We start from the raw sequence: 13,544 nt of genomic DNA, 5'->3' as shown, positions 1-13,544 counted from the left end.
GCCGGTATACAGTTTTAAAACACTGTCAGTCATGTTCTTTGCCATGACGTTTAAAAGAGTTTCTACAATCATCATATACAGCAGCTCAGTGTCCGGGCGGCACAAAATCAAGCCTACTGTCCGATAAACGTGCAGAAATTTTCTTCAATGTAAAAATCGTTGTCACCAGTCCCATTGACTCCCATGGAAGCTGTGCGTCCGGAAACGATGTTTTAAAAGCATATTGTCCAATAAATGTCTAGCTTTGTTGCACTGAAAACAGAGCGTATTCTGAAGTGCCACTGAACCCCAGAGACGCACAGCGTCAATGGATTTATATGGGTCGTGCTTCCACAGGTTTTTTATGAGAAAAAATTACATTAGCTTATGACGGCCTGCGAGAAATGTATGCAGAACCAACTAGCCGTGAAGTTGAACACTTTCTAGCCCAAAATATTGATTTGTGATTCGAGAGTTAAGTAATGTAAATACAATATTACATATTTAATTGACGAACGTCTTAGAGGAAGCTCGGCTTCCCGTGTAGTCTTAGAGCAGTGGCCTCTGTTATCAGCCTATAGCTGCCGTCAGCATGGTCATGATCATTATTATTATATTACCTAGCCATTCAAATGAACTCACCTGGTTAATCAAAAGAGATTAACTGGCTAGTTAGCTAGCTAACTGGTTTGAAGCTGCCTAGATTGCTGCTACTTTTCATTCGCGCGCTTTTGAAAGGACAGCGTGCACTGTTCATTGGATCTCTCTCGCCAGCTACTTTCATTCTCTCCCGCAAAAGCGAGTTTCATTCGCGTGCGCTGACCATTGGACCTGCCACTAGAGGGCTTCAATACTCCTCGCAGGGTTTCAATTGTTCTCGTGGGCTAACCAGACCTCTCTCGCGCAAAAAGGGTTCGTTCTCTCTCGTGTTTTTAGCACGATTTTTGTCCACAACGGCCCCTCATACATTTGAGTTTGTGCGAGGGATAGCTTACTGCTGCATCCATGTGACAAAAGGAAAGAAAATGAGTGCTGAACAGGAAGGTGATGGTGAGGACAGGGTGGAGGCAAAGTCCGTTTTTAAACAATGTGGCTAGAATTGTAGGCGGTGTCAGGTCGTTCATCTCAATACGCGTTTTCTGAAATTTCACATTTACGCCTATTTGTTCTCTTGGTTATGATTCGCGTACGATAATTTTCCTCAAAATACAACTGTTTAAAGCGTCTGGTACGATACTTTAACATTTCCCATTTGGCAACGCTGATACCAAAACTTGTATGAGTGCAAGAATCTCGAGGACTGCAACATCAAAATCAAAACACGACCAGACAAAGAAAGCGCAGTTTGCAAAGGTGTCGTGCAGCTATGACTGAATCATACTTTGTAAGCACAAATGAAAAATAATCAGTAAAGTATTATTTGAGAAAAAGACTACCTTATGTTAGTAATTGTAGGGATCACCAATTAATGTACAGAAAATTTTAGATTTTTAATGTGTTGTACAAAATAAATGTCTAACTGGATTAAGAAACTATAAATGCATTTTACTGTGACTATTAAAAGGAATTGTTTTACTGTATTTGTTGCATTTCTTAGATTTTGGAAATTACATTTTTGTATTTGCACAAACCAGAATCTTGATAGCATGAATATAGCAGATTTGAGCTTCCTGCCCTAAGGAGAATAGCACAGTTTCACGCTGTTTCTTTGTGTAAGGACTACAGATAGCAATAATCAGTTCAGTGGTGGTGCCAAAAATACACTTCCTCATTGTAGGGTGTTCCATGAATCCCCTTATTTCATAAATACTATTTACAACAGTACTATTTTCCATGGTGGACTGCTTTTCAGGATTTCAGTTGTTGACGAGTAGAACATTTTTTGAATGTGTATGTTTTCAGTATAAAGCTTTATTTGTGCTTTGAATTTAAAACTTTATACAAAAACACCTAAAAAGACAACTGTTTAACTGAATTTTGCTTTATTGAAAGGATGCCTCATCTGTTAGTAGCTAGAACCTGTGAATAGGCATTCCGTGGAGTATGAGACATCAGTGGCATTTGATAATGAGGTCAGTCATTGTACTTCATTGTGTGATATGTCGGGTTCTTTGCCTGTACACTGGAAAGAATATTCTGTTTCAGCCTGGTCACCTGAAAGAGAGATCACAATAACATTATCACAAAACCCAGTTAATTACTGTATGGGGCAAAGGGCTGGGAGGTCTGTTAAGATCACTCAAATAGCATCTTACTGGTTTGATAGTAGTCATAGACTTTTATCACTGCTGGCTTGAGATTCTTCCCTGGGACTTGCTGAGTAACAGACAGAGTATAATGAAGAGGAATAGCCTTCGGAAGCTGCAAAGACAATAGAGGAATAAAATACAACACTGACACAGTGTACCCACGCTGTTTAAAATAAAAGTCAAATGAAGAATGTAAAGGATATGTGGAATTCACTTTACAACAGTGGACAAAATATTCCAAATCCATTTTTGACATAGCATTAAATAATGGAATTAAACTAACTGTGTGCGAATAGAACGTCAGCCATCTATTCTATGTAGTTTACACATGAGCTACTTTTGCAGCTTATTGTAATCCAAAATGAACACAGAATTATGAATGAGAAGTTGTGTTTTGAAACTACAGCTGTAGTTTATTCTTGTCTTCTACTGGTATCATCTCACCTCCTCCAAATACATGATGACATGGTCATCTTGGGAGTCCACACGACTCACAAGTACAGAACGCCTCAACTGTGGAGACATTCGAAACTTGTAAATATTGTTGACTGCAGAATCTTTGGACTGTCTTGAGGACATTTAGGGATAGCACAAAAAGCAACAATTGACCAGGGTAACTCACAGTTTTCAAAGAAGTTCCATCAATTATGAACCCTGACAACATTTTTATATCCACAATGACCATGTTGGTGCTCTCCTGTGACCCATTATATCTGAGAAAAATGAAAAAGACAAAGTTTTGTAAAAACCAGAAATATTACAAAAACAACACTTGAGTGAAGTGCAGGACCCCTTTAAATATTTAGGCAAAAATTTGGGGTTTTAAGGTGTTCACTCTCACTGGACTGTGATTTTGATGACCAGAGTTTGTGGAAACTTTGTGCAGTTCTCCTCAGTCTTTGCTTCAACACTGAAAACAGAGTCCTTCTTGGGTGTTGGGATGTTGTAGAACACGGCCATCTATGACAGACGGGTAACGCGTTCCCATTAAGACCAGGAAAAAATTGATATATTCAACAAACACTCTTGAACTCGAGAAATGAGTGAGATTATTCCACTAACCTGTACAGAGACACAGGCAGAGCCTTTCACTTCAACACTATATTTTGCTGGTATGTCCTGTAGCGCCCTCTCCTGGTACAGCAGTGTATTGCTCTGGTCCACATCAAAAAGGTGACTTGCCCCGCTGGCAGACTGCACTGTCACCGTTGCAGAGCTACCTGAGCTGAACACTTTAGTGGCATACAGAGCCAGGGCCTGTAGTGCCACCACCGTATCCTGATAATACGAATATGTCATCATCAGTGGTTACCAGTTTAAGAAAGATAAACCTGATCTTGAATTTGGACATTGTTGCATCTAAATGCTTTTTGGAATACCTGTGTGGAGGAGAACCCTCCGTAGGGGTTTTGCTGCCTCACCAGCCAATTGACAATCCTGCTGGCATAACCTAAGTCAGCAGTAGAGAGTGGGGAATTAGTGAGAACTGCTAGCAGCACATAAGAGCTCATCTCCACTGCCAAGGACTCTGATTGTTCCGAATTTGACTGGGACCAGGAGAGATGACCACCTAAGAAGAAGCAAAGACATAGAGTGCTGATGAGATAATGATGAGAAACATGATTTTGATGAAGTTGTAAGATCATCATCACTGACTTAAAACATAGATAATCACGCACTGAAGGGAAAAAAATGATAACAGAACAGGAACAACTACAACATATTATGGTGTGTTCACATAGCATCTTAACCAGTTTGATTTGGGTATCTCCCTGATGAAATCTTGGTGAATTAAGCTAAATGTCTTGGAACAGGCACAGCTGTTTAAGAAAGATCACTCCCCGAAATGCTTTACCCTCTTTTGAGGCCACATCATCCAGTTTTTGCAGAAGCTGAGAACGTATTTCCTTTTCCCCAGCCAGGCTGAAGGTGTAGGCGAGCAAAGCAGTGGCGTAGTTATTTGTTAGATTACTGATGGAGGACTTTAGGCACAACAAGCCTTTACTCACAGAGGGCTCCTATGGAGGGAGAGGGGCATTCTGTTTAAATGGATAAAGTAAAGCAAGCAACACAGTAACACAGTCTCACAGATTCAGCTTTAACAACATAGCGTCACACATATAATTATTATTATTATTATTATTATTATTATTATTATTATTATTACCATTATTATTATTATCATTTTGATGATGATGATATAAATTAATCATATAAATATATTTAGTGGTGATTCAGTCTAAAAACCCACTCGAAATGCCTCCGGTTTGTCCATTACGATAATAAAAATAACAAAGATAAAAGTGCTTAGCCACTCAAGAAGGATCAGGAATAAGATCAAAGCAATAGTTTTGTATGCTGTTGTAATTTACTGCCACACATGTGCTTACCATCACTGATATGTTCAGCTCAAGCATTGCAGCAACAATGTATGCGGTCATAGTCACATCATCACTCACCCCTCCCTATAATGCAGTTTCAACAACAGGAATGTTGACATATGTTTTTTTTGTTTTAGAAATTTGTTGTATAAAGATGGGTATCTCCTCAAACTGTCTGCGACTAGTCAACTGAATTAGTATTCTAAATGCTGTGTAAGTCAAGTGAAGTACCTTCATTCTGTTGTGAAAGAGACGACCTTTCCTCATGAAGCAACCATCTGGTCTCTGTTGACTTACTAGCCATTGCTTTGCACTAGTAATGTGGCGTGGCTCTATAAAAATGTAAGTTTGGGCTTTGCCAAAGGACCTCATGACAAAAGCTGTAAGCCTGGAGGTGATTTTGGGCGAGACGGATTACAAGAATCATTTCTGGTAAACAGTGTCATTTCTCAGTTACACCGAAGTGCTAAGTAAGTAGAATTTGATGAGCGTACCCACCATGTATTCCCATCACCTACACCAAATGCACTATAGGATCCATCAGAATGCTTGTAGTTAAGTTGCCTCTGGTATCCTGTTAACACATGTGTGCAGTTAATGCGGCAGAGGTGAGCTAAGGTAGATCATTTACTTTTATACACAATTCTGAAAAACTGAACATTCCCACCATTTTTAAGGAAACCAGTGGCCCTTTCTCGAATGGCTGAAGTGAGCTGCTCAGTGCTCTCTAGGTACTGCAGGATGTAGATGTTAGGGGAGAGAAGTGCAATGTTTTGCTCCCCACAACCATACGGCATCTTCAGCAATCCATCAAGATTCTGTAGCGCACGGCCCAAAATGTCTCCTACAGGGAGAAAGAGATGTGATATTATGGCTCCTCCCCAAAAAACAGGTAGCAGATCAATTTCTGTTAATGTTCCTTTTTTTGGTATTTTTACCAAGGACTGAAACTGAAGCTTTAATAGATCCCTCTACCACAACTTCAGGCAGAGTGAGCTCTACCTCCTCTGTCACAGTGTTTCCTACAGAAAAGACCACAGCAGAACAGAAAAATGTCCTATAAACACTGTAAGAAATATACATCTGAGTACTGTTTGTCCAACAAGATAAAGTGGATTCTCAGGTGACAATAACAACACCGTCTGAGACACTGACCATGGGGACAAAGCAACCAGCTGTAGCTGTTGGTCTTTTCAGTGCCTTCAGCCTGCAGGAGAAAGAAAAACAGTTGTTAAACTGCTTTAAAATATCCACATGTTGTGTTGGGAATGACAATTATTTCTTGGTTATGGAGACTGTGACACAATTTGAGTGCTTGTCCAATCTATTTAACTTTAGTTCTTCAGCATTTTGTGCCTTTTTGCACTTTTTCCTGCCAGAGGACGTTTGATATTGTAATAGATATGGGGATTTACCTTCACCAGCAAAGTTCGCGTAACTGTGTCAATGCGGCCTCTGTCTGGTACAGTCACAATCTCATTGTCACACAGAGACTGAGATGCTTCTGCCTCTGCACTTACAGTCACATTCAGGACCCCTGAGCAAAATAATATGATAAGAAGAAACTGCATCTGTTCTGAAACAAATCCTCTAAGGCAGAGCAAGACAGTATAAAAGTGATGTAGTGGAGTGATCAAATGCGGTGTTTGAACTTAGTAACTCACCCAGCACAGAGGGTATCAGAGTCCATCGGAAGGTCTTCCTTCCGTTTGCACGCAGACAAGAAGAATACTGGCCATCTGAGGAGGGTTTTAGAGTGTAGTCTGAGGAAGGGGCTGGAGTTACTTTAACCTGTCAGAGAAAGATAAGGAATTAGAACGAGAAATTGGTGACAGTTTTTTCTTCTTCATCAGTGTAAACCTCACCATAATGCTCTTTGACAGATAGTTGAAGACAGTGGCCTTTAGCTCAAACAGTTCTCCTCGGATTATGGAGTAAGGAAGGGAGAGCTCCAGGAAGAAAGGCTGAAAGACGGTGAGTTCGGCTGGGGCAGCCAGACCAAAACCTTTGGAGGACAGACAAAAGGCCTCTGTCTCCCAGGTGGTGATGGTGTCAGGGACAGTAACAGGCAGTTGTGCAGATCCAGATTCCCTAAAGAGAGAAAAGAGAAGAGGATGAGAGAGAGAGAGAGAGAGAGAGAGAGAGAGAGAGAGAGAGCAGTATGGGAAAGTGTCTGACCCGTTTCCTCATTTGTTTGAGACACTGGCACTGTAGGGTGTAGACCTGCCCTGCCCAGAATATTCAAACAACATTCACACGTAAATTGCCCCCACTATGATACTTATTTACACATAAATTGCTCCCCCAACTCTGGGGTTTATGATTCATGATCATAAATGTGTTTTTCCACACAATGCCAGGTGCCTGTCAAACAGTTAATTAACAGTATTAATTCTTATACAGTAATTTTAACATGTGTCATAACAAAATAATTAGCATCCGCAGGGCACTGAGACTGAAAGAAGTTGAAATCAAAAAGCAATGCAATGGAGATTATCTTGTGCATAATACGAGACTGTGATGGAATATTTTCTTGTCAGTCATAAACTCGAGGATATGAGAATGGGAAGGGGGTGTGCCTGTCTCATAGTTCACACACTAATTAGCTCATTAGCCATGTCAGAATGGCTTTTTAGCAGTTTTTAAGGATTCTTTTGTTAGGCTCAATGTCATTTGTCCACTGAAATGGACAAGGGCCCTGAAATATCAACAGTGATATTTAAACAGATATATTAATGAAATTAATTAATCTCCACAACAGTAACGGCTAACCAGTCTCCCTAACAGTGCAGAAGGTAAAAAGTTCCCCATGTGATTCAACTTCAAATGACTGCTTTGATCTGAGCAGTATGAGGTTGAGGGATTGGAAATGAAACCAATTTTAATCATCAGCATGTTAATCCTTTTGGGTCCTTCTTACCTCTTAGCCCCCACACGAACACATAAAACAGACTATGCTAATCTCAGAAAAAAAACCATGAACACAGGACATTGCCCCTAAATTATATACTTTAATAATAGTGGGAATGTCTATAATCTCTTTATAACCAAACAGCAGCTCTTACCAAATAATATGCACACACACACACACACACACACACACACACACACACACACAAAACAACTGCTCAAAACTAAAATACTTACCCTACTTCTAAAAGATTCCAGATCCAAGTCTCTGGAAAGAAGGAGCGGATTGTCTCAGTTGGACGCATCCCACTTCCTCCTGCCATGCCAAATCCTCTGCTGCCCTCAGGGTAAACTGTAAACCAGCCAGAAACATAATAAACCAGGTTTCGGACACACTGGAATTATACTGACATTTCCCCTTATATAAAACATTGTGCTTTGTAAGATCTCACCACTCAAGTGATAAGTGTTTCCTCTGTACACTACACAGGGAGGAATTCTTGCAATTGCGTTTGTGGCCAAGTTCAATCCCATTCTCTGTTTCACATTTGGAAAAGATAACATGAGAAGATTCATCTCTGGATCAGAAGAAAACAGCAGACTCCTCACTAACCGTGACAACATAATGAAACTTGATATGTGGAACATACCTTGAAAAGACTGAGAGCAGAAATGTCTACTGCACCAGGGAACGGTAACACATATCGGCGGTCTCTGACATGAACACAGTCATGGTCACTGTCAAGTTCAACTGGATGATGTGGTGGCGGCCGCATCCTGAAGATCTATGGTGAAAGTGAGGTATGGAATTTTTTGAGGAAGAGTGATTACCTAAGTTTTCAGGGTGTTACAAAACTTTTATACAGCTTGTGTACTTCAAAGGAGCATGACTAAATCCAGTGCATTATGAGATGTTTATGTATGCACTTTACAGCCATCCTGAGGGGTTTCAGGGAACTGAAAAATTGACTGAAAAACTGGTTACTTGCCAAAGTCTGATAACAAAGTCTCTGACCTTACCAAGTTTCAAAAATAATCAAGCAAATTAAAACTGGCTGTGGGCCATCTCTTGCACCACAAAATAGTGTATTGTTGTATTTAAGATTACACAATGTCTATGGAAAACTTGCTCATGCAAAATGAAAGCATCGAAAGTGTAAGGTGTAATTTGAAACCAGTTTTAAAATTTTTGCTTCAGAAGGTTCTACGTTTATGATGTTAAATTAATCCTCATCGTCTTATTAGGAGTCTATATGTTAGATCCTCTTTTTTTTACTGCTTTAATATTAAGATTTTATATTTCATTAATCTTTATAAAGTTATGCGCGTGTGAGTCTTTGACAACAAAGCTTCATGATATGCAATAATAATAATAATGACAAATATTATTGCTATTTCTTAGGGTGTTGTGACATCATATCTAAAAATCAGCGCTGTACAAATATACAACCCAGGTCTGAATATTGCCTTATCAGCACTCAGACGTTCCCCTGATTCCAAGATGAGCACGCTCTGATCCACAGCACTGAGACCACACAGTGAGCCTGGCTCAGCTGAGAGTTGCAGGGTGTTCTCTTCACCTGGAACAGCCTTGGACGGAGAAAACTGCAAAGATACCTAAGGCACATAAAGTAAGTACGTGATTGTCATTTTAGAAATTTAGGATGCTTGATTAAATCTCTGTAAAGCTGCATTTGGAACATTTAGGATGGTCCTAACATTTAATGAGAAATAATTAAGAATATGTGTCTGGCCATACCCTTTACCTTATTTCTGAAACACTGTTCTGTTCTGAAATCTTTGTGGCCAGCTATAACAGTCTCACTTGGTGGAACACAGTATACCAAAATCTGCACCCGAGAAGCAGTCTCAGCACTGACATGCAGTGTGAAAGAGACTTTGCCTTGATTAACTCTATCAGAGTCCTTTACTGTAACCTGCATGGCTCCATATTGAAAAATCTCTCCATTGGATAATGCCTACATCAGAAGACACCAATAAATAAACACAACACATAAGCAATTTGTTGGGTTAAAGAGATGTTAGAGAAAGGGAAATACACATGTTTGACCATTTGCAAACACTTACCAAGTAGATTATGCTTAAGGACCCATTCTTTATGGCTTCACCAACAATAGCGTACCTGACAGTTACTGGTACGTCTGTGTCACATTTCAGTGGCTCCTCCAAGTCTTCTATAGTAAGTTCACTTCTTGTGGGTGTGTGAGGTCTGTGGGGTTGTGCCAGGTGAATGATTCTGAATGCATTTAGAATGTGGGGTCTGTCATACCAACTATGAGAACGTTCTGTAGTATCGCTTGCCTTGATTGGGGGAGGAAGACAGAATTTATCATATGACATACATGTAATTTTTCACAGATTAATGCATAATAAATAAGAAAAAGGTGTATCATACTAAGAGGTTAAGAGGGGCTCCAGGAAAGGTTGTTGTGTTGACAGAGAAATGAGCTATTCCATTAGCATCTGTGGTAAGATTCTCTATTAGAGTTGGGGACCACAACCGACCATCCAAAAGAAAGATGTTCTTGTTTGCAATGGGAGTTCCATTAATATATGTAGCTTTGATCTGTAATTCCAAGGAGAGAAGGAGAAAAATAAGATTCAAACCAATGCTTAAATAATGCACCTCCTGTAAGTAAACTGATCATAGTCCATGTTACATAATGGGGTTAATGCAAACAACATTCAAATGTACCTTTCCCTCTATTATTGCTCCATGTTCATAGTTATCTGGTGTATCAACAAATGTGAGTTCACCAAGCTTGTAAGATACATACACAGTGCCATGTCTGGACATTGAGATCCCTGGGGAAGAGACGGGAAAACAAGAACAAAATTAAAAATATTTTCTCAAATCTGACTAAAAATGGAACATCTTTAATCCACAGTAAATCTTATAAATTTGATGGTGACACTCCAACCAAATGTTATGAGTGGGACCCACAGAGATTCCCTGCAAGTCATTCACCTGTTCCTTCTTCAGTTAACTTAGCAGAAAAATGAAATGAAGATACACTTTGGTTTTTCAGTAAATCAAATATGTTGAAGACATGAATGATACAGCCACTGTCACTCATCTGGAAAAAACAAAGCAAAATGAGAAGAAGTCGTTGTCTGAGAGGAATTCCACTGAGGAACAATGAAATGTTCCCAGTGCTCATTACAATTAATTATGAGAGGGACCCACCTCAACCGATTCAGTGAGGCATGATGGAGAATGGGAAGATGATTTTCCACACAGTTCCATAAACACTTTCCCAGGAACAGGTTGTCCATAAGTATATCTGGACAAGTATGCAGCTTGATTAACATTACATTACATTACATTACATTAACCCCCCCCCCCCCCCCAGTTATTACATTGTTTGCAAAATGCACCCATTTAATGACATGGCCTTCATAAACAGAGAGGAAATCATGAAAGAGAGATCCACTCACCTTCCACACACTTCTACTTTTAGCCCCTCTCCACCTATTCCTACTGTTTCAGGTAAGTTCAATTTTATTTCAAACTTTGGCAAAGCTGAAATGGGGAGTAGATTAATATCCGTATATAGACAGAGATGTACAATGAACCAGCATTTAATAAACTTATCTATGCACTGAACTGAGGAAGAATTATCGTTCTGTTATGCTTACCATACTCTTTTACATGAAAATAATGTCTTATTTGTCTTCCATCAATTTCTACAATGATTTGGTACATGCCAACAGGTGCCTCCGAGTCCAAGTTATGAGAAAGCTGTAAAATCTTGCTTTTGGAGGAGACATTTACCCACTGACTGATTCTGTTATGCCGCCTATCCTGTTTTTGTGGTGAACAACAGTAATACATATTTAGATGGAACAGAGGGTTACAGAGGAGCTGTTGTATGTTGAAACAGTGCTGAAACCTAAGTAAAGTATATCATCACCTCAGTTTCCATTGTCTTACCTCAAGGTACACTACTGGGTACTGTAAAAGTCAAATAGATATAATTTAGTCTCATGTCTAAATTATATTATATTATCACCATTGCCTTTATACATAATACATATGATCATTTTGAAAGTCATGATTTGCTATCCATTTTTGTCTCATATGATTTAAGCATGACTTCCAATGAATGCCTTTTCAAAATTAAACTTGAAAATCTAATTTTACAACTGAAACTGAACGTGAGATTCCTTCATAAAATTGTGGACCAGAGGCTGGATATATGGAGGATATAGTGTTTTTAGTAATTTCTTACTGCCATATTCTGAACTCAGGAATAGTTCATCAACAAATCAATATTGGGGCCCCGTAGCAACCCAAATATATTTATTCTGAGATCAAAGTCTAGAGAGCAAATGTGCCTCAATGTTGTGTCTCTATGTTTATTTGCTGTGGTTAAGTGTGCATATAGTATATAGTTAAATATTTATGGAAGGGATGCTGCCGAACCTTATGACCCGCAATAGATTTGGATGAAAAACTTACTGCATAGGATGCAACTTACCACTTGCTCAATTGGTATGAAATTGGAATCCATGGACATAATTCTGAAAAGCACTGAGAAATGGAGAAAATTAAGAGTCATAAGTATTAAAAACTGATGAGTTCAAAAGTTTATGCATTCACATTGCTACTAATAGAGACTTTCGTTGAGAGACTCAATTATAGTTCCTACCAATTTATGTTAAATTCAATAGCTCTAATTTGTATTTTGGAGTAACAATGATTAAGCTGTTTTTTTCCCTTACAAGCAGAAATAGATTTCCACTGTGTTTAGAACCAATGCATTACCTGTGTGTCCTGGAATATAGATTGGTTTATCTGTCTGTATAAAAGTCATATTTTTTTTGAAGGGTTTGAACAGGATTTTCCTTTCCTTTTTCAAGTGGAACGATTCCCCTTGCACCTCCACTGTAATGCTCTGTTTAGACTCAGCCTGCACTAGAGGAGCCTGTGAGGGGAACAGAACGCCAACATTTTGCAATTAGCTGGCATGCTTGATTTTTATGTCCATTTCTTGAGACAGTAGTAAGTTTTTGTCATCTAGGAAGTAGACTGACAGCCCAGAGTAAGAAAGTGAATACATTTTAAAGATTCTTCCAAAAATAAAGAAATAAATATTTGGCAATATTTGTGTTTTTGTTTCTGTTAAGTTTTCATGGCAAGATGCTACAACATTTGCCAAATGAAGGTACAGAGGGATTAGGAAAACTTTGCTGTTTGTACTGACCTGAAAATTAAAACAGCGATGAAACTCTTCTTGCGTTCTTTCCTGAATCAGTGTTCGGTTCTGGTCATTGTTGACCAGATAAACTGTCATTATCACAGTCTCTTTTGGCTGTAGAAGACTGGCACACAGTTTGGACTCAGTACCTGGCTGAATAACGGCAGGATATGTCACCAAAAACACCCTGGAAGGAGAATGTAAGCAGATTTGCAGGGAGAAAAAACACATCACCCCAATGTTACATCTCAACTCACACACCTGTCCCCCACCACAGGTGTAAATGCTTTCACAACTGTAACTGAATCCGACCTGATTAAACAAATATTTCAGATGCAATACGTTTCAAAAAGATAACATGATTGTAATATGTATCCTGTATTTACGGTTGTTCAGTTCCCTTAGCAGTATAGCAGAAGTGAAAAAACACTAGGATCAGTCCTCTCCACAATGGCGTCCCAAGAATAGCCATTGCTAAGTGCATTTAGCTCCTCCTGCAAGCTGTGAGTTCTGAATGCCTTCTTTTAATGCACATATATCCACGCTGATCTTTTCAGCAAATGGACATGTGGTTATATTAATGATTAACTGATCTGGAGCCTGTTTTTATGTTACGGTGCCGTTTTGCACAGTGGGCTTGTAGGGTTGCCAACTGTACTAAGAAATGACGTTTCATATTTTTAAGAATCTTTGGACAAACTTGCAATAACCTGAGTTGCATTTGCCAGTTTTTTGAGAGCCAAAAGCTGTCCGGTCACTCTGAAATTCCTCAGCCTGTTCAGCGTCACAGCATCATTTCCTCC

General features: G+C 39.2%; 1 protein-coding gene across 1 annotated transcript; it reads right to left on the bottom strand.

The window, feature by feature from the left end:
* Nucleotides 1-1,870: 1,870 nt before the first annotated feature.
* On the bottom strand, nt 1,871-13,272 carry LOC115813634 (alpha-2-macroglobulin-like). The gene is made up of 34 exons (XM_030776152.1): nt 13,128-13,272; nt 12,748-12,928; nt 12,309-12,468; nt 12,022-12,074; nt 11,475-11,495; nt 11,180-11,345; nt 10,979-11,063; nt 10,728-10,824; nt 10,509-10,617; nt 10,236-10,345; nt 9,936-10,106; nt 9,608-9,841; nt 9,286-9,498; nt 8,987-9,136; nt 8,170-8,304; nt 7,957-8,056; nt 7,757-7,871; nt 6,475-6,700; nt 6,274-6,400; nt 6,025-6,146; nt 5,765-5,816; nt 5,548-5,631; nt 5,277-5,453; nt 5,108-5,183; nt 4,841-4,997; nt 4,619-4,693; nt 4,084-4,246; nt 3,608-3,798; nt 3,291-3,506; nt 3,070-3,188; nt 2,851-2,941; nt 2,673-2,741; nt 2,235-2,340; nt 1,871-2,133 (listed from the first exon to the last, which is right to left on the bottom strand). Exons 1-34 carry the CDS (start codon nt 13,223-13,225, stop codon nt 2,057-2,059), a joined length of 4,326 nt encoding a protein of 1,441 aa, XP_030632012.1. The 5' UTR covers nt 13,226-13,272; the 3' UTR covers nt 1,871-2,056.
* Nucleotides 13,273-13,544: the final 272 nt, after the last annotated feature.

Source organism: Chanos chanos, chromosome 6, assembly GCF_902362185.1.
Source record: "Chanos chanos chromosome 6, fChaCha1.1, whole genome shotgun sequence".
In the NCBI taxonomy this organism is placed as follows: Eukaryota; Metazoa; Chordata; class Actinopteri; order Gonorynchiformes; family Chanidae; genus Chanos; species Chanos chanos.
The sequence above is the reverse complement of the archived record's forward strand: the minus strand, read 5'-3'. Positions and strand labels throughout refer to the sequence as shown.